We start from the raw sequence: 27,578 nt of genomic DNA, 5'->3' as shown, positions 1-27,578 counted from the left end.
GTCCGTCCCCACAGGACTCGTGGAGCCGCTGTACAAAGAAACCGGAGACGTCGGCACCACGAGCAGGCAGGCAGATCCCCGGACAGCCGCGTACTCGAGGACCCCGGCGGCGGCGCGGCGCGGCGCGGCGAAGCGGGAAAGGGGAAGTTTCAAAGCCGAGAGGTGGCGGTTGGTTGCCGGATCTCCGGCGAGATGAAGCTGCACTGCGAGGTGGAGGTGGTTAGTCGGCACTTGCCGGCCTTGGGGCTGAGGAACCGGGGCAAGGGCGTCCGGGCGGTGTTGAGCCTCTGTCAGCAGGCGCCCAGGACTCAGCCGCAGCCCCGAGCGGGGGGCGAGCGGGGCGGCCGGCACCCCGCCTGCCTGTTCATTTCCACCCTGAAGGACAAGCTTGGGACCCGCTATGAGGTGCGTGAAGCAGGCAGGTCAGGGGTGGCAGCCGGGCGCTCTTGCCCTAAGCGCCCGACTGTTCCCGAGGCTGGACTCCATCTTAGGGGTTCCTGAGCGCCTGGCCCCCGAACCCCATGACCACCCGGACCCCGGCGTCTCCCTACGGACCCCGAGGAGGAAAGATTTTGAGAGTGCACTTCTTATTTTTCTTGCCCATTTCTGCGACTTCGTATTGACAGCCTTGCTGTTTAGTAGTAGATAGCAGCCCCGCCCCTTTAAAGCCTTGGAAATTTCGGCCTGCCGGATTAAACTGTAAATGAAGCATCAGTCCAGTTTGGGGGAACTGTAAAATGACTACACTTTGGTTCAGTAGATTCTGTTTCTCCACAGGCTTTTCGCTAGTTTTGTCTGTTTATTGGTTTGTTTGTTTCAAGGCTTTGTGGGGTGTAATCTAAGGTCATTAGGCCAGATTAGTACAGTAGTAAAACAGTAATGCTTGGGTTGCATCTTGATATTTTTATTAAAGTTATTGGTTACTGCATCTCTCTCTCTCGTTTTTTTTCTCAAATGTTTGATTTCCTAAGTCTTGATTTGTTAGGTCCAAGACTTTTTCGTATCTACCTAGCAGTAGTAAACCCTCCAGAAGAAGTTGGAAGTTGAAGTAGAATTTTTTTAAATAGAATTTTTAAAGCGCAAGTTTTATAAAATCCTTTTACGTTGATTACAAAGCACGTTATTTTGTGAAAATGACTGGAATACCCTTGTGCCTACTATAATAAAATTGAGGGGACAGTTCATCACCCACCATTGTATCTGACTCTTGATTGGATTTTATACAATTTCTGGGATTATTTCCCTTACAGTGTTTTGCTCCTCAGTGAATACTCATAGTTGAGGAAAGGAGTTATTGCTGTTTCATTCAGAGCCACGTAAATGTTTGATGTGAGTAGCTGAAAGTCTAAATAATCCCCCTTTCCATGGAATCAATTCGTACAATTTTTCGAATTAAAAAGACTTTAGAAATCACCCAAATTTTAAAGGTTAGAAAACTGTTAGGTGACAAAAGCAAACTCATAACCAGAATTGGGTCTCCCTTTTCTCCCTGTTGTCTTCCCTAAAACCTATCTTTTCATGCCCAGCTTAGGTACTGCCTATTTTCAGAGTCTGTTATGATCTCTCCTTTAAAACTTTTACTGCACTAATAGTCAGTAGCTGACCTAACCAAAATTTTATTGTAAACTGCTAGTTGAAGACTTACTGTGTGCAGGGTGCAGTGCTAGATACTGTGAGAAATAAAACTGATTTAGTCACTGTTTTTCCAAGACTAGAAAGGGAGAAACAGAAACCACCACTTATAAAGGTGGGCTATGATAAGTGCTGTAATAAAGGTAGAAGCAGAGTAGTATAATATCAAAAATGAAATCAATTCTGATTAAAGGTCTTGAGAAAGTTTTGTAGAAGAGGTGGTGCCACAGGGCTTGGGACACAGTAGGTGTCAAGTAAACATTTATTGGTTGAATTAAGGTGGTTTTGTCCTGGGCCTTGAAGAGTAGGTATTAGTGCTCAGTATGGAAGTATCTTGGGCTCTTTCTTACAACCCTCTACTCTTCTGTCCTGACTTCAGCTGTCATCCATTTGACTGTGGTTTCCAAATATGTTCTTCAGCCAGTCCTCTCGGTTAACTTCCAACTTGAGCCAGCTACCTACTGGAAATCTTCACTTGGATGTGTAGCAGTATTTCAAACTCAAAATATCCCCAGATTAATTTTCCTTGCCACCCCTAACCCAGCTTTTCTAACAGTCTTCTGCAACCCTTTAAGTAGTATTCTGCCCCATCCAGGCACCTTAAAGCCTTTCCCTCCCCACATCCAATATATTATTGAATTCTTTCAATTCTACTTCCTAGGTAGCTTTCATATTTTCATACCTCCTTCCATCCCAGCTGTAATCTAAACACCATTGTCCCTTGCCTGGCTGGTTTCTTAAAGGATCTCCCTGCTTCTACCATTGTCTTTTTCCATCCCATTCTCCCCGTCCCAAAGTTCATTCTTACACTGTAGTTAAAGGAAGCTTTTCCAAATGTAAACCTAATCATGTTCCTACCTTAAAGTCAGTCAGTGGATATCACTGTTCCTAGGATAAAATCCAAAATTCTTAATATGGTTTACAAAATCTTTCACCATCTAATCTCTGTTTACCTCTCCAGGCTCACCTGCCTCTTTTCACTGGATCTTTCAGGCGCACTGAACATCTTTCAGCTCCTCACAGCTACCAAGCTCTCTTACCTTCAAGGCTTTGAACACACTGTTCCATCTTCTTGGTATGCCACCCCCTGTGTCTTCCCCCAGTCTCTTCAGTTGCCTAACATCTCTTAATACTTCATTCTTACCTTTAAGGTCACTTTCATACCCCTTTGCTAATAAGGTCTTACAGCAGCCTGTACTTCCCTTCTTTTAATATTTGTTATGCTTGTAATTACTTGTTTAATAACTGTCTCTTATGAGATTGCCAACTTGATTAGTGTAATTACCATGGTGGTCTTATTTACCACTGTTGTCCCAAGCCCCCTGTCATAGTACCTGGTACGTAGTGGCTTCTCAATAAATAGTTGCTGCATTGAAGTCTGAAGCAGAAGCAATATTAGTCATTAAAAATTTTTGAGCAGCTGTTATGTGTCAGTCACTTTTCTGGCTCCAGGGAAATAAAGGTGAACAAAGGAGACAAGATTCCTGCTTTCACTGAGTTTATATCTTGTGGGAGGCATGCCCACCCCAGACTAATGGGCTGAAGTTAAGAAGGCAAGTAACTGCTGTTGGCAATGGGAGAAAAGAAGCATTCCCCTCAAACACAGGAGTTTCTGTTTTTGAAGAAGAGTTACTGGACAGGTAGAACAATTACATCTTTTTTTGTGGCTGCATCGGGTCTTCGTTGCAGTGTGCCGGCTTCTCATTGCGGTGGCTTCTATTGTTGCAGAGCACGGGCTCTAGGTGCGCGGGCTTCAGTAATTGTGGCTCGCGGGCTCTAGAGCGCAGGCTCAGTAGTTGTGGCGCACGGGCTTAGTTGCTCCACGGCATGTGGGATCTTCCAGGACCAGGGCTCAAACCCGTGTCCCCTGCATTGGCAGGCGGATTCTTAACCACTGCGCCACCAAGGAAGGCCCAGAACAATTATATCTTACCAGAAGCTAGATAAGGAGTGTAAATACCCCAAAAACCAACCAAACAGAAACCTTTAAATCTTAAAACCACAGAACACCCAGACTTAAGGACTAAAGGCCAAACCAAACCTGGCAAAGTGACTGGCACATTCTAGTTGTAATATTGAATAACAGTACCTGGTTTTGTCCTTTTTTTCCCATTGGTTTTAAGCAGCTAAAGGAGAACATTGAGCAGTTCTTCACCAAATTTGTGGATGAGGGGAAAGCCACTGTTCGATTAAAGGAGCCTCCCGTGGATATCTGTCTAAGTAAGGTATGGTATTAAAAACGTTAATGCTTAGATTGGGTGACTGTAAAGAGAATAGAGGCTTTTTTAGGATCCTGATACCCACATAGCTGAACAGATACAGTCACTTGCTGGTATGTTTGAAGAACTGACGGCAGTTTCCCTGGCATGCATGTCTCTAAAACGGCAGAGTCAGTCTAAGGAAAGTTGCCCAGCATGGGAAGGAAAACTGGGTTTGCTTCTGTGCCCAAGATAGAGCCTCAGGGTGTTCTTAGACAGAACTCTATAAGGCAGGTGGCACAGGTCTACATTTTGCCAGCTGAATCACAGGTGATGAATCTAAATTTGGTGTTAAAAAAAAAAAGAATGAAATACAATTAGAAACACTTCAGGGGGTATTTTACTTACTATAATCACTTTCAAATACATAAACCATTAGAATAAAAAACTGTTTTCTTCTTTGCCTTACCTCACTTTTTCCTTTTCCCCCTTCCCAGAGGGTAGGAGCAGTGATTTGTTCAACCTCGCGGTATCCTTAACCCCAAGGCACATGCTTTGTAAACATTAAACGTTTAATAACTGTTTAAGGTATTTGTATTGAATGGAGGTGTTTTGTCCTACCTCCTCCTGTTCTTGTGGTTTTTCATTTTCTCTTATATTCAGCCTATCTTTCCACTAACTCCTTCTACCTAAAAGCAAGCTGAGGGCCTCCCTGGTGGCGCAGTGGTTGAGAGTCCGCCTGCCGATGCAGGGGATACGGGTTCGTGCCCCGGTCTGGGAGGATCCCATATGCCGCGGAGCGGCTGGGCCCGTGAGCCATGGCCGCTGGGCCTGCGCGTCCGGAGCCTGTGCTCCGCAACGGGAGAGGCCACAACAGTGAGAGGCCCGCATACCGCAAAAAAAAAAAAAAAAAAAAAAGCAAGCTGAGAGGTCTTACCAATTAAGAAAGTAGAATAGACAAATTTCTGGAAAATCAAGGCTAAATCTATTAGCTCCACTTAATTTTTTTTTTTTTTTTTTTTGCCGTACACGGGCCTCTCACTGCTGTGGCCTCTCCCGTTGCGGAGCACAGGCTCCGGACGCGCAAGCTTAGCGGCCATGGCTCATGGGCCCAGCTGCTCCGCGGCATGTGGGATCTTCCCAGACCGGGGCACGAACCCGTGTCCCCTGCATCGGCAGGCGGACTCTCAACCACTGCGCCACCTGGCAAGCTCGGCTCCACTTTCTTGCTATCTCTTTTGACCTCTGCTTTCACTGGTTACTCACAAAGCACTGCCTCAGAGATCAGTGATCTCCTTCCTACTTTCCAATCACATTGCCATTATTTCTTATCCTTTTTGAGCTCTGTAGAACTTGACACTGATGATCAACTCTGGACCTACTTGCTGGACTGCTTCACCCAGGTCACCAGACTTTCCTCACTGCACTTCACTGTGTATACTGCTGCCAAAATAGCTCTTGTCATGTAATTCTCAACTCAAAATTCTTCAGTGATTTCCCACAGCCTGATCATTCTATCCTCCTTACCTTGGCGTCAAGCTCATCTGTAATCTATCCCCGTACTATATTTCTCCTCTTTTACTGCTCTACAAAGCTCCTACATTCCAACCAAATAGGATCATATACTTAGTTTCCCAAACTTGCTGAAAGTTCACTAGTCCTTCACATATAAACTTTATGAAACTTCTAAAGTATCCTGCAAGTATTAGTTATTTTTATTGATGACTTAGTTCACATACCACTTTATTAGTGATTTCTATGTCCAGCTGGAAGCAGTCTCTTGCTTTTGATGTTTTCTAGTACTTTTGGCATTTAGTGCTACTTGGCCTTGCTTTTGACAGGGCCATTGCTTTTCACAATTCCTAGTGTTTGTGAATAACCCCCCCTAGGTGTTTTGCAGTGCACCGCACTACCTCATTCTATCTCAGAGGCACTGGAGATTTGGGTCAGTTCATCTTTTCTTTTTTTTTTTTTGACTTTGGTTACTAAGGTTAAGTAACTTTTTTTTTTTCTTAGATTATAGTTGATGGGTCAGTTCATCTTAAACCCAAATCTTAAGTGGAATCTTTTCATGCTTTCCTGTTTTATTTTATACTCTTATGGTTCCCCCTGTGAACAGTTTTATTTAGCATATGTCTCTCAATATATTTTTTTCAAAAACTTTTAAAGTTTTTTGTATCTGTATTGAAATTTAGTGAAAATAGAATACTAAAAAACATTTGTACAGCCATTTTCAATAAATGATTGCATGATTTCATATATAACTTTACAGACTTTGTTTAGGATGGATTAGCATGGATGCATTATCTAAAATGGAATTTGTAATTGTACAACTTATTTTTATGTATTCAGGCCAATTCCAGCAGTCTAAAGGGTTTCCTTTCAGCTATGAGACTGGCTCACAGAGGCTGTGATGTTGAGGCACCACTTTTAACGCTCACACCAGTGAAGACTTCAGAATTTGAAAAATTTAAAACTAAAATGGTTATCACATCCAAAAAGGACTATCCTCTAAGCAAGAACTTCCCCTATTCTCTGGAACATCTTCAGACTTCTTATTGTGGGCTTGTCCGAGTTGATATGCGTATGCTTTCCTTAAAAAACCTTAGAAAATTAGACTTGAGTCACAACCATATAAAAAAGCTTCCAGCTACAATTGGAGACCTCATCCATCTTCAAGAACTTAACCTGAATGATAATCACTTGGAGTCATTTAGTGTAGCCTTGTGTCAGTCTACACTCCAGAAGTCACTTCGGAGTTTGGATCTCAGCAAGAACAAAATTAAGGCACTCCCTGTGCAGTTTTGCCAGCTCCAAGAACTTACAGATTTAAAACTTGATGATAATGAATTGATTCAACTTCCTTTCAAGATGGGACAACTGACAAACCTGCGTTTTTTGTCAGCGGCTCGAAATAAGCTTCCGTTTTTGCCTAGTGAATTTAAAAATTTATCCCTTGAGTACTTGGATCTTTTTGGAAATATTTTTGAACAACCAAAAGTCCTTCCAGTTATAAAGCTGCAAATGCCATTAACTTTATTGGAATCTTCTGCACGAACCGTACTATATAATAGGTAAGCCTTTGATAGCATCCTGGTATTCTCATCATCCTCAGAGTAACAAAGTCTTTAACATAGCTTATGATGCTGTGCACAATGACACTTTGCTCCAGTGGCCGTCTTGCTGTTCCTTACATCTGCTTAGAATGCTTTTCCTCCAGAAAGTCTCATAGCTTACTTTCTCACTTCAGTTCTCTGCGCAAGTGGCACCCCAGAAAGTTCTTTCCTGACTACTCTATCTAAAGTTTTATCCCCCACCCCCTTACGTTGCTTGATTTTTTTTGTCATAGGATTTATTACTTGGAATGATATATATTTTTTAACATTTGTTCGTTTTCTGTCAGATATTCTCACTAGAATGTAAGATCCATGAGGGCATGGACTTTGCCTTATTCTCCACTATTTCCCTTGGGTCTAAAATGTGATATCTGTCCCCCATACCTGCAATATGTTAGGGAATGAATGAATGAAGAATGAGTGAGTGAATGAATGAATGAATGACATTGTTTCTCATAGTCTGGTTCCCTGACCAGCAGCATCAGCATCACCTAGGAGTTTGTTAGAGGTGCAAGTTCTTGAGCTTCACCCCACACCGGCTGAATCAGAAATTCTGAGGGTGGGGTCCGGCTATCTGTGTTTTAACAAGTCCTCCAGGTATCTCTGATAACAGTCTAAAAGTTTGAGAACTCCAATCTGGCATAGTGGTAAAGTGTGGTCTTTAGAGTCAGACTTAGGTGTGATTCCTGGCTTCACCCCTTAGTGTGGCTTTCGCAAGTTATTTAACCTCTTTGATTGAATCTCATCTGTGAAGCAGGAACAATAATGCCCACTTTACAGAGTTGTGAAGATAAATGATCTAATGTAATGGCAAAGCATTTGGCATATAGGAAGACTCAATAGCTCCTGGTTCTCTTCCCTTGTCTTTGAACACTAACTGCAGTTGGTCATGAGACACCAAACTCCAGTTATTCATTTTATTCAGGCTTCTTTCATATAGGAGTGGAAGCTAAGATGTGAACCAAATTACTATTGAGTGCTTATAAAATGGAACACCATATTTCGAAGAAGAGATTCTTAACTTTTTTTTAGTGGGGAGAGACTTAAAAAAAATGACAGAAGTTATGGGCCTAGAAAAACGCACACATGAATAAACACAGACTTTTGCATACAACTTTATAATGCTTATAGACACCACTGAAACCCAAGCCAGTCTTTCCTCTTCACCATCCCTAGCTTAAAAGCTCTTATCCTAGAGCAGTGGTTCTCAAATTTTACTTCACATTTAGAATCACCTGAGGAGCTTCAAAAAATTCTGATGGTTAGTCCCCACCCCTGACTTATTGAATCAGAATGTTTGGGAGGGGACTTCCCTGGTGGCGCAGTGGTTAAGAATCAGCCTGCCAATGCAGGGGACACGGGTTAGAACCCTGTTCCGGGAAGGTCCCACACGCCGTGGAACAACTAAGCCTGTGCGCCACAACTACTGAGCCTGCACTCTAGAGCCCGGGAGCCACAACTACGGAGCCCGCATGCTGCAACTACTGAAGCCCGGGCACCCTAGAGCCTGTGCTCCGCAACAAGAGAAGCCTGTGCACCGCCACGAAGAGTAGCCCCCGCTCACCACAACTAGAGAAAGCCTGTGTGCAGCAACGAAGACCCAACTCAGCCAAAAATAAATAAATGAAATATAAATAAATTTGAAAAAAAAAAAGAATGGGAGTAGGACCCAGTATTTTTTTAACTCCCCAGGTATTCTAATGTATGGCCAGCTAGGATTAAGAACCGCTGCTTGCTTCTCAAACTTTAAGTGCATTCACATCACCTGGGAGTCTTGTTTAGCAGATTCTGTTTTAGAGTTCTGCGGTAGAGATGTGCTTTTTTTTTTTAATTTATTGTTTTTTTAACATCTTTATTGGAGTATAATTGCTTTACAATGGTGTTAGTTTCTGCTTTATAACAAAGTGAATCAGTTATACATATGTTCCCATATCTCTTCCCTCTTGCGTCTCCCTCCCTCCCACCCTCCCTATCCCACCCCTCTAGGTGGTCACAAACCACCTAGCTGATCTCCCTGCGCTGTGCGGCTGCTTCCCACTAACTATCTGTTTTACATTTGGTAGTGTATATATGTCCATGCCACTCTCTCACTTTGTCACAGCTTACCCTTCCCCCTCCCCACATCCTCAAGTCCATTCTCTAGTAGGTCTGTGTCTTTATTCCCATCTTACCCCTAGGTTCTTCATGACATTTTTTTTTCTTAGATTCCATATATATGTATTAGCATACGGTATTTGTTTTTTTCTTTCTGACTTACTTCACTCTGTATGACAGACTCTAGGTCTATCCACCTCACTACAAATAACTCAATTTCGTTTCTTTTTATGGCTGAGTAATATTCCTTTGTATATGTGCCACATCTTCTTCATCCACTCATCTGTCAATGGACACTTAGGTTGCTTCCGTGTCCTGGCTATTGTAAATAGAGCTGCAATGAACATTTTGGTACATGACTCTTTTTGAATTATGGTTTTCTCGGTATATGCCCAGTAGTGGGATTGCTGGGTCATGTGGTAGTTCTATTTGTAGTTTTTTAAGGAACCTCCATACTGTTCTCCATAGTGGCTGTATCAATTTACATTCCCACCAACAGTGCAAGAGTGTTCCCTTTTCTCCACACCCTCTCCAGCATTTATTGTTTCTAGATTTTTTGATGATGGCCATTCTGACCAGTGTGAGATGATATCTCATTGTAGTTTTGATTTGCATTTCTCTACTGATTAATGATGTTGAGCATTCTTTCATGTGTTTGTTGGCAATCTGTATATCTTCTTTGGAGAAATGTCTATTTAGGTCTTCTGCCCATTTTTGGATGGCCTACATTCCAGGCGAGGCTGCTAGTCCATGAGCTACACTTTGAATACAGAGGCTCTAAAAGTAACTAAGGGCTCATTATTGTTTTAAGGCAGTGATCCTCAGAAGTTGAGAGTGCATCACAATCATGCTTACTGTAACACAGTACTTACTAAAGCAGATTGCTGGTCCCCACCCTCAGAGATTCTTACTCAGTAAATTTGGAGTGGGGATGAAACTGCATCTGTAACAAGTTCCAAGGGAATGTTGATGCTGCAGCTCAGGGGACCACACTTGGAGAACCACTGGTTTAAGGCATTGACTCTTAACTAGGAGTTGAGAATTACCTATTAAGTGACAATACATGTAAGTACCTAGAACAGTGCCTTGTTCATAATACGTCCCAATAAATACTTACTGGATGTATAAATACAAGTAATTTGCTTCTCTGGCAATTAAAAACCAATTTTGTTATCATTAGTTGTGGAGGAGTTCCTAAATAATATAGATGAGAAATATGTATCTAGATTTTCTGGTAATATAGGTCCTAGATTGTACCTCAGACCAACTAGTTCAGAATCTCCAGAGATGGACCCCTATTGTATGTCATATATTTTTTAAAATCTCCAGAAGTGATACTGATGATTCAGGTTAAGACCACTGATTTGTGAGAAATCTAAATGGTGTCTTTTGGAAATGTACTGCTCCCAAGTTTCTTGTTCTGTGCTTTCTCTGAGACTTACATATGAAAAAAAATAATATATTGTACTTATTCAAATTTGAAAATTATGTCCAAATGAGAAATACTATAAATGGTTACTGATGATTTGAAAAGATCATAACAGATTGGCTAAGATGACTCTAATCTTTACTAAAGTATAATTTTGCATGTTTTGAGCTCCCTTGTTTTAAAAAGAAAATAGATCCAAAGCCATGAGAACAGCATCTGTTATCTAGCTATTGATAAATTGCCCTAACTGGGACTTCCCTGGAGGCACAGTGGTTAAGAATCTGCCTGCCAATGCAGGGGACGTGGGTTCAATCCCTGGTCCGGGAAGATCCCACGTGCCGCGGAGCAGCTAAACCCGTGCGCCACAACTACTGAACCTGCACTCTAGAGCCCGCGAGCCACAACTACTGAAGCCCGAACGCCTAGAGCCCACACACCAAGAGAAGCCACTGCAGTGAGAAGCCTGCACACCACAACAAAGAGTAGCCCCCACTCATCTCAACTAGAGAAAGCCCTCGTGCAGCAACAAAGACCCAGTGCAGGGACTTCCCTGGTGGTGCAGTGGTTAAGAATCTGCCTGCTAATGCAGGAGACACGAGTTCGAGCCCTGATCTGGGAAGATCCCACATGCCGTGGAGCCACTAAGCCCGTGTGCCACAACTACTGAGCCTGCGCTCTAGAGCCTGTGAGCCACAACTACTGAGCCCGCATGCCACAACTACTGAAGCCCATGTGCCTAGAGCCCGTGCTTCACAACAGAAGCCACAACAATGAGAAGCCCGCACACCACAATAAAGAGTAGACCCCGCTCACCACAACGAGAGAAAGCCCGCAAGCAGCAACGAAGACCCAAAGCAGCCAAGAATAAATAAATAAATAAATTAAAAAAAAAAAAAAAAAAAGACCCAGTGCAGCCAAAAATAAATAAATTTATTTTTTTAAATTGTCCTAACTACTGGTTATAAACATAAAGTTATAGTCTATTAGAAAAATATGTGGTAACTTAAATTTTGTTGGATAGAAAGTACAGTTTTTAACTGTTTCCTGTTTCCTTAGACTATAACCAATAGCCTGGAATGTAAACGTGTGGTTTTTAAAAAAATTGTTACTTACACAAGTAATAAATTCATACATGTGAAAAAATTAAAAATTGCAAACAAGGCCAATACCAAATCCCTTAGGAAAAGTAGGCCACTATTTTTGATTTGATGTATATCTTTTCAGACTTTTCTAATAGGGTTTTAAACTCCAGTTTTAATTATAATACTAGGTTTTATTTATTTGTTGAAAAAGATGTGAACACCTGTTATGTGCCAGCCTAGGTACTAGAGAAACAACAAAGAGAACAGTGTTGGGGAGACGCAAAGTGACGGTGGTATGGTTGTGTTTAGGGTGGAGTAGCGAGCTGGGCTGTGGGCAGGCAACCTCAAGAGACTGCCTCTTAGTGTCTTGTAGATGAGGGTTTTGAGTTTGACTTGATTTTTTTTTTTTGACTTAGTTGGATTTTAATTGTATTGGCCGCCATTGAAATTTTAAGCAAGAGGGTGAATGACTTAATTTAAGCAAGGTTAAATTGCTTACTTGGCTACTAAAGTAAAACTAATGTCCCAAACAACATGTGTTTTAAATTTGTTTCACACAGTTAAAAATTCCCTTTTAAACATTTGATGCCTATGAGAGCATATGGATTGATTGATTTTTAAATTAATTTATTTTTGGCTGCGTTGGGTCTTCGTTGCAGTGTGCGGGCTTCTCATTGGGGTGGCTTCTCGTTGCGGAGCATGGGCTCTAGGCGCACGGGCTTCAGTAGTTGTGTCTCGCGGGCTCTAAAGCACAGGCTCGGTAGTTGTGGCACATGGGCCTTAGTTGCTCCGCGGCATGTGGGATCTTCCCAGACCAGAGCTCGAACCCGTGTCCCCTGCATTGGCAGGCGGATTCTTAACCACTGTGCCACCAGGGAAGCCCCTACATGGATTTATTTAAATAAATGTTTCTTCACAGATAGAACTGAGTAATTCTCTCATTACCATTTATAAGAATTGTATGACAGAGCCATACGTTTAAATTATGTTACACTGGTCATACAGTATAACTATATAAAGGACAGATGGCTCTTTCATTGTATTCAGTGGGTTATGCTGTTAAGTGGCGGTGCTAATAGTTACTTTATGTAGTGGTATAGATGCTCTTAGGTTTACAAAATGTTATATGCTGTTACTTAGTATATTTTCCCCATTTGTACCAGTTAGGAAAATAAAACAATATACTGAGTTAATTAATAGAGTAATTTTATTTTTCCATGGTTATAATTTCAGTGTCCAGTAATTCATGTCCTAATACATGAAGTTTTGAATCTAGTAACACATTAAAAAATATTTTTAAAATATTTTTTTCCAATAGGATTCCATATGGCTCTCATATCATTCCTTTCCATCTTTGCCAAGATTTGGATACTGCAAAAACCTGCGTTTGTGGAAGATTCTGTCTAAGTTGTTTTATTCAAGGAACTACTACCATGAACCTACACTCTGTTGCTCACACTGTGGTCTTAGTAGATAATATGGGTGGTACTGAAGCACCTGTTGTCTCTTACTTCTGTTCTCTAGCCTGTTATGTAAATTCCTGTGATATGTTAAAGTAATAAGTGATACCACAAAAAGAAATTCCATTTAGTTACAGGCCAATTTGGGACTCACTTATTGTTTAAATGTCAAATTGGAGAAAGGGAAGCTTTTCGTGGGTTTTGTATACTTGCTTGAGGGGAAGAATGTGTGTTAGTGTAACATTTTCGATCATTTGGCTGTAATATCTTAATTTCATTAAAACCTAATTTTATTGTGGTGTTAACTTTTATCAGCTTATTGCACTTGTGTTATTTCAGCCTAGTGTTTCCAGAATGGGCTGTGGGGTTATTTTTTTAATGTTAAAACAGATACTGATCCCAACCACTCTGGTCATAGAATTTTCTTATCAATTTTCGTCTTGCGTTTCAGTTAAAGAAATTGAATTTCTGGGACTTCCCTAGTGGTCCAGTGGCTAAGACTCTGCTCCCAGTGCAGGGGGCCCAGGTTCAATCCCGGGTCAGGGAACTAGATCCCATATGCCACAACTAAGACCCAGTGCAGCCAAATAAATGAATATTTAAAAAAATGAGTTTCTGTATGCAGAAAATATACTTTGCACTAATATAGTCTACACTGTACTGAGAACTTGTTTGATATAAAACTACATATAAATTTTTAAGCACTTTTGTGTTTTTCAGGTATATTATTCTAAATATATATGGAATTTTATATTCACCATAAAGTAGGAGTTGCTTTGGACAAACAGACTTAAGCTTTTACAAGTTTTATAATATTAATTCCATAATCTTTGTTGTGATTTCTAAGTTTTTTAATTTTTAGGGCTGGAATGAGGTTTTGGGGTTGGGTGGGAGTAGCAGAAAATTGCTACGTTTACTAAGTTCTGTATTACATGAGGGTGGTTCTTTTTGTTTTAGTCACTTAATGTTTGTTTTTTAATTAAAAAACTGATAGCAATATATCAGCCACAATATACCAGCTAAAGGATGATTAGGATCTGAACTAGGGCAGAGGATATATAAAAGGAACCAACTTAAAAGAATCTTGGAAAATGGAAGCACAACTGTTTCATTCTCTTCATTCCCACTGCCTTTCAAATCAGCCTCCCTCCTAGATCACTGCAACAGTGTCAGAACTAGCTTCTGGGAACAAAGGAGGAGAAAGAGTGAAAGTAACTGGAGAAAATCCTCTCTGTGAACCTAGATCGGGGATTTCCAGACCAGGCTTTATACTGCCTTCTAAAGTTAATTCACTTTTGCTGCTTAAAACTAAGAATTCTGTAATTAAGTATCTTAGGATTTTCTGAACTCATAAATTGGTGAGACATTGCCTGAAAATATTATAAAACAACTATATTAAAGCATGGTTCTTTAAAAAGTGAAGTTTTGTGGCATAGTTAAAAGTAATTTAGTGTATATCTTGATTTTTACATGTTCCTGTAGAAAGACAATTATTTCTTCATCAATAAACGTAGATATAAAAGTCTGTGTTGGGGGGTCTTCCCTGGTGGTGCAGTGGTTGAGAGTCCGTCTGCCGATGCAGGGGACACAGGTTCGTGCCCCGGTCCGGGAAGATCCCACAAGCCGTGGAGCGGCTGGGCCCGTAAGCCATGGCTGCTGAGCCTGCGCGTCCGGAGCCTATGCTCCGCAACGGGAAAGGCAACAACAGCGAGAAGCCAGCATACCGCAAAAAAAAAAAAAAAAAGTCTGTGTTGGGACTAAGTGCCCACCATGTTATTCCTACACCCTAGCCCTTTGCATTCCTGCTCATCTACAAGCCATCCCCATTGTAAGCATCTTAGCCTAAAATTCATATACAAAAAGCAGTGTCTTTATTTTTGGCTGCATTGGGTCTTTGTTGTTGCGTGCACGGCTTTCTCTAGTCGCGGTGCGTGGGCTTCTCATTGGATGGCTTCTCTTGTTGCGGAGCTCGGGCTCTAGGTGTGTGGGCTTCAGTAGTTGTGGCTCGCGGGCTCTAGAGCACAGGCTCAGTAGTTGTGGCGCACGGGCTTAGTTGCTCCGTGGCATGTGGGATCTTCCCGGACCAGGGCTTCAATCTGTGTCCCCTGCATCGGCAGGTGGATTCTTAACCACTGCACCACCAGGGAAGCCCACCTTCTTTTTATATAAATACAAGATGCCAATTCTTGTGGAACTAAATTTAAATAATGAACTTGATAAGAGGATGAACCTTAATTCACTTACAAATAATTTACCATTATTTCTTTAATTTAGAGCCAAATTAGGCCTGCGATTTTACTTATATTTTAAAAAATACAAAAGATATGAGTAAGAATATCACTGTGTTTATTCTCATACAGGCAATTTTTCTATAACTTAAACATTTTGCTCTCAAAAATAGAAGAACAAAAGATTCCCAAAGCTTAGAACTGGATCACTTGGCCCTTTCTCTTCTTATCTCCTCCGAGTTCAAAATGCTTGCATCTCTTAATGGCCAGCATCCTCTTGGACCTGCAGTTGGGCTCAACACATTCAAGCCTCAGTACAATCTTCTTTGTGGTTTTAGCCTTCTTCCGGAAAATAGGCTTTGTTTGCCCACCATAGCCACTCTGCTTCCGATCATAGCGCCTCTTTCCCTGGGCATACAGGGAATCTTTGCCCTTCTTATACTGGGTCACTTTGTGAGGCTGATGCTTTCCACACTTCTTACAGAAAGTCCTTCGGGTTTTAGGTACATTGACCATCTTTGCAGTAGAGGTGTCTTCACAATGAAAACTGTTGTAAAATATTTAAAATATGGCAGCAAACGTTAAACATTTTGAAAATCCAAGTGTTTTATTAATATTTATAGGAAAATAACATTACATAAGTCAGTAACGTATAATTGCACCAAGTATTCATTTTCCGTATGAGTAAATGCACGTATACGTGCACAGCTTTTTGGAATCCTTAAATTATTGGAGCATTTATAGAATGAGACTCACTGAAAAACAACAAGAGCAGCAGCACAGGGACGCCCAGTACAGTTTCCCCCACAAAGGGGGTTCCTTTAGGGCTTAATTTACCGTGGTTGCTCAACAACTAAAGCGTAGTGGTGTGATACCTAATTTTCTTCGGCAGAGAAAGAAGGCCGAGGCTAGAGTTTATTTTCGCCTCTCCGCGCACCCTCTCCCTCCATGTTCTAGCTCCCGGGCATGCCCGACTCGGGGCGCGGTGTAGAGCCACCTCCACGGCCCGCCCCGTCCCTTCTCCGAGGACCTTATCAGCCTGGTTTCACTTTTCCCTCCGAAGCATCGTCATCCTTTCCTCAGCAGCCCTGAAGGCTGACGTGTCCCTAATGAGTGCCTCCCGGCCCAGCAGCCGCCATGCGGGAGCCCCTTTCCGGAAGGGAGAAGCCCGTTTTTGAAATCCACCAACCAAGGCGGCGGGCCTCGCCCTCCCTCTCCTACCAGGGCCCACACGGCCCAGCCCTGGATCCTGAGCACTGGGGACTCCAGCCGGGATCGCCACCGCCCCACACCCCGCTTACCTGGAAAACCAGCGTCCACGTTCCTGCTTCGTTCTGCTCACGCCTCACCGGAAAGGGAGGAACGCGCCGGATGTAGGAACTGAGCCTGAGCGACAGCGCTGCGGCCCAATAGGCAGCGGGCGGCGACGGCCGTGCGTCTCCAGACTCGACCGGGAAGCGCCAACCGACGGCCCGAGGGGCGGGGCGGAGGGGTGTGGGCCCGGGGACCGCGGCGCCCGGCGGGCCAGTGGCTGGTTGTCAGAACAGTCGCCGCCGGAGTGGGGCGAGGGTGCGTCCCTCGGTCTGGGACGTTCGGGGCCGCGTAAAGATGAGAGCACAGAGGACGCAGGGCCGCTGGAAGCGCAGGTAACGGAGCCGGGGTGCAGTAGGGCCGCGACAGGCTTCTTCCCGGACCCGTGCTGGATGGAGAGGACCGAGGCGACGCCGTACCGCGGCTCCTAGCGGCGGGGCCGGTGCCCGAGCTGCAGCTGCCAGGTGAGGATGTGTGGAGCCCGGGCGGCGCGGGGGAGCTGAGAGCCTTCGGGCCCCAGGACCCCCGGGGCCCGGGATGAGTTAGCGAGGACAACTGCGGGGGCCAGTTCCGACTGCTACAGGCCACGGCCGCCGCCCGCCCGCCCCTTCCGCGCCGGAGCCGCTAGCTCTTTTCCGCGCCCGTCCGCCTGCCTGCGCTCCCGGCGCCGGAGACCATGAGGTTCCGCATCTACAAGCGGAAGGTGCTGATCTTGACGCTCGTAGTGGCCGCTTGCGGCTTCGTCCTCTGGAGCAGCAATGGGCGACAAAGGAAGAACGAGGCCCTCGCCCCGCCGCTGCTGGACGCCGAGCCCGCGCGGGGTGCAGGCGCCCGGGCCGGGGACCATCCCGCCGTGTCCGTGGGCATCCGCCGGGGCTCCAACGAGTCGGCGGCTCCGCTAGTCGCGGCGGCCCCGCACCCCGAGGTGGACAACCTGACGCTGCGGTACCGGTCCTTAGTGTACCAGCTGAACTTTGACCAGACGGTGAGGAATGTAGGTAAGGCCGGCTCCTGGGCCCCCCGAGAGCTGGTGCTGGTGGTCCAGGTGCACAACCGGCCTGAATACCTCAAACTGCTGCTGGACTCACTTCGAAAAGCCCAGGAAATCGACAACGTCTTCGTCATCTTTAGCCATGACTTCTGGTCGACCGAGATCAATCAGCTGATTGCTGGGGTGGATTTCTGTCCGGTTCTGCAGGTGTTCTTTCCTTTTAGTATTCAGTTGTACCCCAACGAGTTTCCGGGCACTGACCCCAGAGATTGCCCCAGAGACGTGGAGAAGAATGCAGCTTTGCAGATGGGATGCATTAATGCTGAATATCCCGACTCCTTCGGCCATTATAGAGAGGCCAAATTCTCCCAAACCAAACACCACTGGTGGTGGAAGCTGCATTTTGTATGGGAGAGGGTCAAAGTCCTTCGAGACTATGCTGGCCTCATACTTTTCCTAGAAGAGGATCACTACTTAGCCCCAGACTTTTACCATGTCTTCAAAAAGATGTGGCAATTAAAGCAGCAAGAGTGTCCTGAGTGTGATGTTCTCTCCCTGGGGACCTATACTGCCATTCGCAGTTTCTATGGCGTTGCTGACAAGGTAGATGTGAAAACGTGGAAATCCACAGAGCACAATATGGGTCTGGCCTTGACCCGGGATGCGTATCAGAAGCTGATTGAGTGCACAGATACTTTCTGTACTTACGATGATTATAACTGGGACTGGACCCTTCAGTATTTGACTGTATCTTGCCTTCCAAAATTCTGGAAAGTGCTGGTTCCTCAAGTTCCTAGGATTTTTCATGCTGGAGACTGTGGTATGCACCACCAGAAAACCTGTAGACCATCCACCCAGAGTGCCCAAATTGAGTCACTCTTAAATAATAACAAACAGTACCTGTTTCCAGAAACTCTAACTATCAGTGAGAAGTTTATGGCAGCCCTTTCCCCACCTAGGAAAAATGGAGGGTGGGGAGATATTAGGGACCATGAACTCTGTAAAAGTTATAGAAGACTGCAGTAAAAAATTACAATTACAAAAGCAAAAGTAGTGACAGTCTTCTATTTTTGATATTTGTCCAAACAGAATATACAATTGAATAAAAGGGTTTAGGAACTGGTTTCTGCTTTAGTACAACAATAGAATTCTTGTAAAAGGTGTCCCAATATAGTAATCTTTTCCTTTTGTGTCTTAAGATTTAAAACACAAGTTTTCATTTTGAGAATTGGGTTTTAAAGCTCAATGTGTATCTGCTAAAGGTAATCATTATTGTTAATTGATAAGAAAGAAGGGGAGGGCTTCCCTGGTGGCGCAGTGGTTGAGAGTCTGCCTGCCGATGCAGGGGACACAGGTTCGTGCCCCGGTCCGGGAAGATCCCACATGCCACGGAGCGCCTGGGCCCGTGAGCCATGGCCGTTGAGCCTGCGCGTCTGGAGCCTGTGCTCCGCAACGGGAGAGGCCACAACAGTGAGAGGCCCACATACCGCAAAAAAAAAAAAAAAAGGAAATTTTATTTAAATTGCATCTATTAATCTTTTTATCCGGAACTTTGTACACTTTTCCACGTTCAAGACTTCTTTTAAGTACAGCAAAATTTATTTAAAATTGTCATATTAGTAAAAAGTATTACAATGAAATTGTTGAGTATTAATGGAACAAGCCCAGCTTCACTCTTGACACAGTTACGAGAAAGGGATTGCTTCACTGGTTTTATAACTCGAAAGTTATGTTTGTTAAACACCCTGTCAGAACAGAGTCATTTTCAGTATTAAAGATTCCTGTATTATTGTGTTAAGATTTGCCTGTGCTCTGGAACTTTCATAGAACACACTTTCTTTTGGAATGTATTTGATTGATAAGAAAGTTTAAACACTGTTTTTCACCTCAATGTAGAAATACAGTGGGTTTTTTTTTCTTTTAGTGCTGCCAAAATAAAATACTCATTTTTGCATAAAAAGATTCCTAATCATTTTGCAGAATAAATTTTTACACCAAAATCCAGTAAAGACATTCTACAAGGTTTAAAGTTAGCATTACATATTATCTGTACATTGTATAACTGAGTTTGAAATAAAGAAAACCCAGCTCTTGACAGTGCATCCCTTTGGAAGAAACTGGCTTTCAAATTAGCCAGGCATAGATAATGAGCAGTAAAAAGCTGCTGTGTTAAGTGAAGTACAGCCAGAAATGATACAAAGTTCAGTCCTGCCAAAGTAAAACATGTTCTAGTGCCAGCTTTATTTTAACAGAAATCATACTTTTTAAAAGGACAGACACAGTAAATAGTAGGAAGCAGGCTTAAAATTTACTCCATATTTAACATGAAAGTTTCCCTTAACAGTATATAATTGTATTCAACCACAAATATAGACTACTTTCTGTGTAGGTACTGCAATAGTCATTTCAATCTAAGAAAACTGTGTACCTAATGGACAGTCTCAAAACTATTCCATCAAATTAAGATTCCTATTATGGTTGAAAAATGTATATGGTCATCTACAATGGAGCAAATAGTTCTCTTGCTTTATGAGCTACCTTTATACTGCCCTCAGCCCTCTGGTTCCAGGTTTTACTGGGGTTATAAATGTAAATCAGAATGAACTGCTAGGCTTCGTACCAGTTTTTGGTGCTCTGACCTGACCTCCCTAGTTCAAAGGACTAAAGAAATTAAGTAGTTTCCAGGACTAAGGGAAGGCCAGAGGTTTGAATTAGTAGCTGTTTTTGGAACAGAAATAGATCAGCTCAAGGCCTTGGGGTCAATGATTAGATCAACAAATATTTTCCTTTCTATGTTGTCTTTCATGTTGTCCTAAAATTTTTTGTGAGGAAAAAAAAATCTGTTGGGATTTTCTCCTGGCCTCAAATAAAAATACTATTCCACAAAATTCATAACTTAGCCACTGTTAGATAAATTATCTGCTGCCCTCTTTTAGGTGTTATAAAAGAAATTGATTAGAAAACACTAGCTCTTGTTATTTTCATGTAATAATATAATGAAGACAATTTTCCTATTGGAGCAAATTCTTAGATTATTTTAATTGTCCTGTTCTAAAATTTGTAAATTAATTCTATAAAACCAAGGGATGTTTGAATAATTTCCAAAAATTTCTTTAAAATTTTTGAATTTTCAAGGTCATTAACAAATAACCTGTTATTTATATATATATATGTATACACACGTATATATATATATATATACATGGTGACATATATGAGAAGAGTAAAATACAGAGTTGAAGCAAAAATACTAAATTTCAGTGTATTTGTATTGTTTGGATCATTTAATATTGGTTAGTAAAGTTCTTTCCTCTCAGAATCTCTATGACAAGCATAAGTACATCCTATTTAGTGAGACTTATAAATGCGTAGTTTTGAGATTCTCCTCCCACCAACACATGCACTCTAGTGTGCTTCTAGTTAATTGCATTGTTTAGAAATACGCTTTGTGACAGACACAACTTAATGAATACTTTGAAACTTTATTAAAGTAATGGCAAACAAAAACCAAAAACAACACAGAAGTAAATATAAATAGGTTGTATTAAAACTAAATGTTTACTATTAGAAAAAAATATACATCAGAGGAATCACAAAACTTATTTCCATAACTAAGGAAGCTTTGTATAAACTCTACATGCAAAAAAATAAATAGCTTCAGTTTCCCCATGAGAATAAAAATTGCAAATTTTAATTTTATACTTTCTTGAATACCTTTGGTTTTAAGATAGTAAACAGAGAATCTATTTTTAGTCCATAAGTTTTTACTCAACCTTTAAATTCTAAGATGATACAGAATTAATCCAAGTCATAAAGCAAAGAATTCTGAAAACTGAATGAGCAATGAGTCACATGATCTTTAATAATCTGCACACGACCATCCTGCATATTGGTTTCCTTTATGTTGTCAAAACCAGGTGTATAGTGAACTTCAGTTTTGTTCAGTAATGAAGATGGGTGATCTCCATCTAATTCTTTCTCTTCAGATATTACGGGTTCTTTTAAATTATCTTTTTCATCATTTGAGTGAACAGAACTTTTGTCTTTTATAAATTCAGGTTCCATTTTTGACTCAGGTTGCTGAGACTTTGCAAACGGCTTCTGAGAAACATCGAGGGCCCCTTGTTGCAAGCATGCAACTGAACCACAACTGTCTGTTTCTAGTACTTTGACTGCTACGGATGAATTGGAATCAGCTGAGGTAGCAGCGTGTTGTAGACTTTCTTTTTCAGTTAGATGACTTCCTTCATTGACTCTTTCTTCCTTCTCATGAAGCTGCTCAGAGTTACTACATTCTTGCAACTATGTCAGGAGAAACAGCAAATTAATAATTCTTCGAAACAAATAGAAAAGTAAATTGTACCCGCTGGAAACTTTTTTAAGTTGTGAAGGAATAACCCAGTAGACTTACAGATAGGCCCTCTGGCTTCCCCCTCAAGGTCATTCTCCAAATGCTGCCAGTCATATTTTAATCATGCAAACCTGGCATTGATTCTCTGATTAAATACTTTCACTGACCCTTCATCTCTTTCAGGATAAAATAATCCTGGCCTACAAACCTTTTAACATGGCCTATAAAACCCATTAGCAGTCATTCTTATAAGGGCATTCTTGAATTTCTTGAATTTTCTTGTATTTCTGTGATTCCTTAGAGCCTCTTTCCCCTGAATTCACATTACGAGTCAATTGTGCTAGTTACTCATTTGTGTCCAATACTGAAGACTATAAAAATAACCAAACTTAAGTTCAACTAGAAAGAATGAACAAACTGGATGACATAGTTCCCATGGTTTGAGAGTCAAAAAAAGCTGTTTGTCCCTGGACTAATACTCATAATTCCCAAATGTTAGTTTCTCTCCATTCCTCACTGAACAGTTATTTTGGGATTAAAGGAGATAACATAAGTGAAAATGAACTGCTGATGTTTAATAGTAAAATACATATAAAAAAGTCTTTATTCCTCTTAACATCACTCTTCCCAGCCATCATGTCCACTTAGTTTAAAGTTATGATATAAAGAAATCAGGAATTAAGTTATTTGTTAGGCTTCAACCTTGTCCCAAATCACTACTCTATAGAGCCCACCAAAATCCTTACCTTTGCATGTATTTCAATCTTACTATCAGTAACCTGAAGAACTTCAATTAATGGTGGGGTTAGGGGCATCGTCTGTTTGAATGGAGGGCTCAGGACCCCTTCAAGAAACTCATTAACGTTTTCTTCACTGACAAATAACCTTTCCTAAAATAAAAAGAGAAAAAATATTCTACCTTATTGGTCATACTTGACAGAGTTGTATCTAAAAACAGCTCATAAAAGTTCTCACACAGTTCAGAATTGCACTTTTAAAATGTTTATTTTAATGTTATTCCTATGCTGTTTTGGCAAAAGAAAACTGAGTATCGTACAGAGCAATAAGAACAGCAAGAGTATATAGATATATAGGAAAAGACCCTAAAAGAAAAGTCTTGGTTCCTTTTCTAGGTCTCTATTAAATCTGAGGTATGTTTTCCCTCCAAGTAATCTTACTTACAAATTATCTTCCTTTATTTTTCCCCTCTATTTTGTAAGAATAACATCACCTCTAGAGTTATAAATGCAGTCCAAGCTAGAAAATGTAATTTAATTTTAGAACACTTCCTAATGAGTCAGCGAAAGATACACAGACAGGATCTATTTAAATTTTGTGTGACCAGTTAGCCTTTTAGTTCTTGGCTAGGTAAGAAAATATATTCTTTAGTATTCTCTCAAATGCTTGTCGATATAGTTTTTTTTCCCACATTGTGAGTTATCTTCACATTTATTAAAACAATTACAGGAAAACGACTGCCCCTTCCTAAATTTCCCCTTCTGATGACATAAACAGATAGTCGATTTCATATTTTATATTCTCACAAAGTATCTTACCTAGCCCTGGCTATTTACTTTACCATTTTTGGTGGGTTTCAAATTAACCACTTCTCACAGAAGATACACCTCATAAAGTAAAAATTTAACTCATTAGCAAATTTCTAGAAAAACACAGGAAGAAGTAAAACTTCCTGGCAGGTTAAAGCCCAAGGCCCCAAACTTAATTTTTAATATATAATCTGTGCAACTAGTGTTGTGAATTTGGGAATTTAACCCTTGAATATCTTAAAAGAGCTAAAAAAAATTTACATGTAACATTGATACAAACCTCAATCAAAAATACCAATTAATTGTTCACTTATGAGTTTAAAAATTTCTATAGAACGTCAAACTTTTTTTCCCCCAGTATTTGCCAATAGTACTGGAATATTGAATCTCAAGATCCTCAATAATCTGAAAGGTATAGTAGCAACTACGAAATGATATCCTAGGTAAACCTGATAATGCACAGCCCCAGTTTTTGCCCAAAAGAGATGTAGCTGATGTGATGTTGGTACCAACAAAGGCTTATATTACACTTTGTTAAATGCCAGCCATTGTGCCAAGTACTAGCAGGGAACAGATTAAAACAGATGTAAAAAGAGGTAATTTCAATGTAATATAACGCCCACCAGAAGACAACCCCACCAATATCAGCGACTGAAATTAAGCAGTACCATATGGCCGAGAGGGCAAGGGATTTAGATTCACACCTGCAAGTTGGTTTTCCTACAAAAGAACTGTGTGGCACAGGCTGAGTTACTTTTGCTCTCTGGAAGTAAACTATTATTTACTTTCTAAGGCTGGAAAAAGCTATTTGCCAACTTAAAATATGGCCATAATAGAATGCCTCTTAAACCTATTTGTGTCACAACGCCTTTGAGAATATGACTAAAGTTACAGCCCTTCTCAAGGGCAACTGTGAAGATTTGAAACCCATCCACCAGAGAGGATGCGTTAAGTTTTTTTCGTTGTTTTCAATATGCGTTTAAGTGTACTTAACATCTTTCATCAAGTGCATCAATTTCAAGTCATCAGGAGAGAAGTTATAATGGGAAATCCTTTGTTTAGGATAAACTGAGAGTGTGTCTGTGATAGCAAGTGGAACAGAATATTTCAAATATTAGGACTCTAGAAAGAACTGTTACCTGCAAAGAATCTTTGTTTAAACCATAATACCACTCTCTCCACTGTCCATGGCACTCTGGAGATTTGGCCAGTTCTATCACTGCATTGTTTGAAGAAATGCTAATCACTGGTTCTTTGGTATTCAACTTATTCTCTGGAGTAAATTGCAAAACGAAGGAATAATAAACTAAGTCTTGGGTGGAGAAGGACAGTTTGTACCAGAGGGGAGTCACTTCCCCTTGAAGACTTTGAGGCTGGATCCAAGGCACTTGAATGAGCAGAGTCAGGGATTCTTCATCCTGATTACACTGCAAAGGCGGACACAGAGGTTCCCCGCGGTCGGTCCCGGGACCACCCATGGCTCGATCAGCTGGCTCCCTGCGGGTGCCTTCCCGGGCCTCCAGCGCCTCCACGCCGAGAGTTCGGCGCGCGCTCACTTTTCCTGCAGAAGACCCCCTGTCAAGGTCCCCGGATGAAGTACTAGGAGCGCCTCCGCCACCGTCCCCAGGTGAGTTCCCAGCTCCGGGAGGCGGCTCCTCCCGGATGCCTGTTGTTGATCTCTCTTGCCCGCTGAAATCCCGCTCCTCGGGTTCTGAGACGCGCTCCTCCCCGGCGGCGTCCGGGGTGGTGATCCCGGCGTCCGCAGTCCAGCCTCGGCTGGGATCCGGGCCTCCGTCCGCCCCACCAACCCCCGCCGGGCTCGCCTGCTCCTGGTGAGCGGAAGCGCAGGGCGCGCCGTCAGTTCCGGGCCGGTCGGCGGCCTCTTCCGGGGTCGCGGCGGGCTCCGGGTGCGTGGCGGTCAGCGCCACAGGTAGCGTGACCACCAGCTGCCGCCGGGCCTTGTTGAATTGCGCCTTGCCGCAGCTGTCATCCACCGGGTACGGGAGCGAGAGCCGCAGCCGGTAGTCGGGTTTCCTCGAGTCGAGGCACAGCAGCTTTCCCGTCACCTCCAGCGCCGCCTGCTCGGCCGAGCGCAGTAGTGGCAGCTCGATGGTGACCACCAGCTCGTGGGGCACAGTACTGGGGGCCGAGTCCCGAGAGCAGCGGTAATCCTGGAGGTCCACGTGGTGGCGCTGCACCACGCTGTAGCTAGGCTCGGTGGGGGCGGGCTGTAGGACGGCCTCTGGAGGGGAGGGCGCCTGGGGCCTGGGGATCGCAGCGCTCCCGGCGGCCTCCGGGTGCCGGTAGGGGTAGGGAAAATCGGGGAGAGGGCTCTCCGGCTCCCCCTCGGGCCGGGCCGGGGAGCCCCCGGGCAAGGGCGTGCGTAGCACGGCGGCCTCCGGGATCCCCTTGTACTTGACCTTCAGGATCTTGGCATTCCTGCGGTCCAACTTCACGCCGAACTGCTTCTCCACGGCCTCCAGGGCCGTGGCGTCCAGCATCTGGCGGAAGCGCTCATGGCGTCGGGCCAGCGCGAGCGCGTCTGGGTGGAAGACCACGTCGTAGACAGTGTAGCGGCTTCCGCGGCCCCCAGCGTACTCGCGGCCCGGCGCCAGGCTGTAGGGCAGGGACCACTGGCCGCCGGATGCCGCGCCCCTGGAGTCGGGCCGGCTGCTGGGCGCGCACACCAGCGCGTTGCTGCACACGTTCACGAAGCAGCGCCGGGTCCCATCCAGGCTGGTGCGCAACACGTGGCCCGGTTCCGGGTGCACGAACCGCACCTCCACTCCTCGCTCACGCTCCAGGGCCGTGATCTCCTCCTCGTAGCGCCGCCGGTTCTCGGGGTCCGTAATCTCCTCGGCGTACTCGGAGAACATTCGCCGGAACTCCGGGTCCCGGAAGGCGGAGGTGAGCTGCTGGACCTCCTCTCCGCTCAGGTCCAAGTCTTCCAGCGGCGAAGAGGCTGCCGCCTTGGCCATGCTGCCCCTCGGCTCCTTGCCCAGGGGCCAAGGGAGATGAATCTGAGACCGAGTGGGAAGAACGCGTCGTAGAGTCGCCGGTCTGGGGAGAGTGAGGCGGCGGAGGCCTGTAACCGCCAGAGAATTGAGCCTCGGGCAGCGCGTGCTTGTTGCCATAGTGACACCACCAACATCCGGGAGGAGGGGCAGGAATAGGGGCGACGGAAATAAATCAGAAATAGCCTTAGTTTCTTCAAACCAACATTATGCATTTTTTAGATTCCTGTGCCATGGTGCAGTTACCTCCGCAAAATAACCATCTGAATAATTATCATAATTAACAGCATCATGTACGTTATCCATTGTTCACAACACTTCAAGGTAGACCTAATCCCCATTTCACAGATGAGAAGATAGGACCTGAGAAGTTACCTGACGAAAGTTACAAAGCTAATACATTCACAAACTGTGATTCTAACAACTTTATATGCTTTATTCACTTCGCTAAACCAGCATTTCAGTCTCCTAGATATTTCACCAATTTGCCGTTTACAACTCTCATTTGGTGCAAGAGATATTATGGGCAGGCTATTCATAAATAGCCAATGATCAGTAAACATGACTTCTTTAATAATAAAAATGCAAATATAAGATACTACATATCACCTATCAAAATGGAAAAGGCTTTTTTTAAAAAAACAATTACTCTATTTCCTTGGGGTGGTAGAATTATATTAATAAAACCTTTCTAGAGAGAGTTTGGTAGCTGTATAAAAAGCCTTTAGAATGTGCATATTTTTTTTGATCCAGCAATTCCAACTTTGAGAGCATGCTCAAGAAACCATAATTCTAAAAGTTTGGGAAGAAGCTAAGAATTCAACAGTGGGACTAGTTGAGCAGATTTTGGTACAGCCATGCAATGGGATTCTATGCAGCCATTCAAATAGATATTATAGAAGAATATTTATTGATTGGGGTAGTTATTAATTGGTAGTTGTTAAATCCAGTGATCATTTTTCTGTTCTCATTTTATTGAAACTCTCAGCAACATTTAACACAATGTTGGCATTACCTCAATGTCGAGACACCATCCAGGTTTCTCTCCTACCTCATCACATGCACTGGCACTTCCTGTGGTTTCCCCACACTGAGACCAAGTGTTGGCTTTTCTCATAGCAGAGA

At 43.1% G+C, this 27,578-nt stretch overlaps 4 protein-coding genes across 5 annotated transcripts; 2 read left to right on the top strand and 2 right to left on the bottom strand.

Moving 5' to 3' along the window:
- The first annotated feature begins 124 nt into the window (after positions 1–124).
- On the top strand, positions 125–13,316 carry LRR1 (leucine rich repeat protein 1). Of its 2 annotated transcripts, XM_060098126.1 has the most exons (4): positions 125–405; positions 3,759–3,857; positions 6,183–6,904; positions 12,870–13,316. In XM_060098126.1, exons 1-4 carry the CDS (start codon positions 193–195, stop codon positions 13,108–13,110), a joined length of 1,275 nt encoding a protein of 424 aa, XP_059954109.1. In that variant the 5' UTR covers positions 125–192; the 3' UTR covers positions 13,111–13,316. The 2 variants fall into 2 exon arrangements, with proteins under 2 accessions (XP_059954109.1, XP_059954110.1); XM_060098127.1 differs by lacking the exon at positions 6,183–6,904 and having other exon boundaries at positions 12,870–13,116.
- A 2,020-nt stretch (positions 13,317–15,336) lies between these two features.
- On the bottom strand, positions 15,337–16,640 carry RPL36AL (ribosomal protein L36a like). The gene is made up of 2 exons (XM_060096266.1): positions 16,541–16,640; positions 15,337–15,786 (listed from the first exon to the last, which is right to left on the bottom strand). The coding sequence occupies exon 2, from the start codon at positions 15,753–15,755 to the stop codon at positions 15,435–15,437; it is 321 nt and encodes a 106-aa protein (XP_059952249.1). The 5' UTR covers positions 15,756–15,786; positions 16,541–16,640; the 3' UTR covers positions 15,337–15,434.
- A 77-nt stretch (positions 16,641–16,717) lies between these two features.
- MGAT2 (alpha-1,6-mannosyl-glycoprotein 2-beta-N-acetylglucosaminyltransferase) lies at positions 16,718–19,480 on the top strand. The gene has a single exon (XM_060096265.1). The coding sequence runs from the start codon at positions 17,227–17,229 to the stop codon at positions 18,565–18,567; it is 1,341 nt and encodes a 446-aa protein (XP_059952248.1). The 5' UTR covers positions 16,718–17,226; the 3' UTR covers positions 18,568–19,480.
- Positions 19,481–21,179: 1,699 nt separating this feature from the next.
- On the bottom strand, positions 21,180–26,590 carry DNAAF2 (dynein axonemal assembly factor 2). Its single transcript, XM_060096264.1, has 3 exons — positions 24,579–26,590; positions 22,639–22,782; positions 21,180–21,843 (listed from the first exon to the last, which is right to left on the bottom strand). Exons 1-3 carry the CDS (start codon positions 26,571–26,573, stop codon positions 21,340–21,342), a joined length of 2,643 nt encoding a protein of 880 aa, XP_059952247.1. The 5' UTR covers positions 26,574–26,590; the 3' UTR covers positions 21,180–21,339.
- Positions 26,591–27,578: the final 988 nt, after the last annotated feature.

This window comes from Mesoplodon densirostris, chromosome 4 (assembly GCF_025265405.1).
Source record: "Mesoplodon densirostris isolate mMesDen1 chromosome 4, mMesDen1 primary haplotype, whole genome shotgun sequence".
NCBI lineage: Eukaryota > Metazoa > Chordata > Mammalia > Artiodactyla > Ziphiidae > Mesoplodon > Mesoplodon densirostris.
Note: the sequence above shows the minus strand (reverse complement) of the source record. Positions and strands in the feature narration are given on the sequence as shown.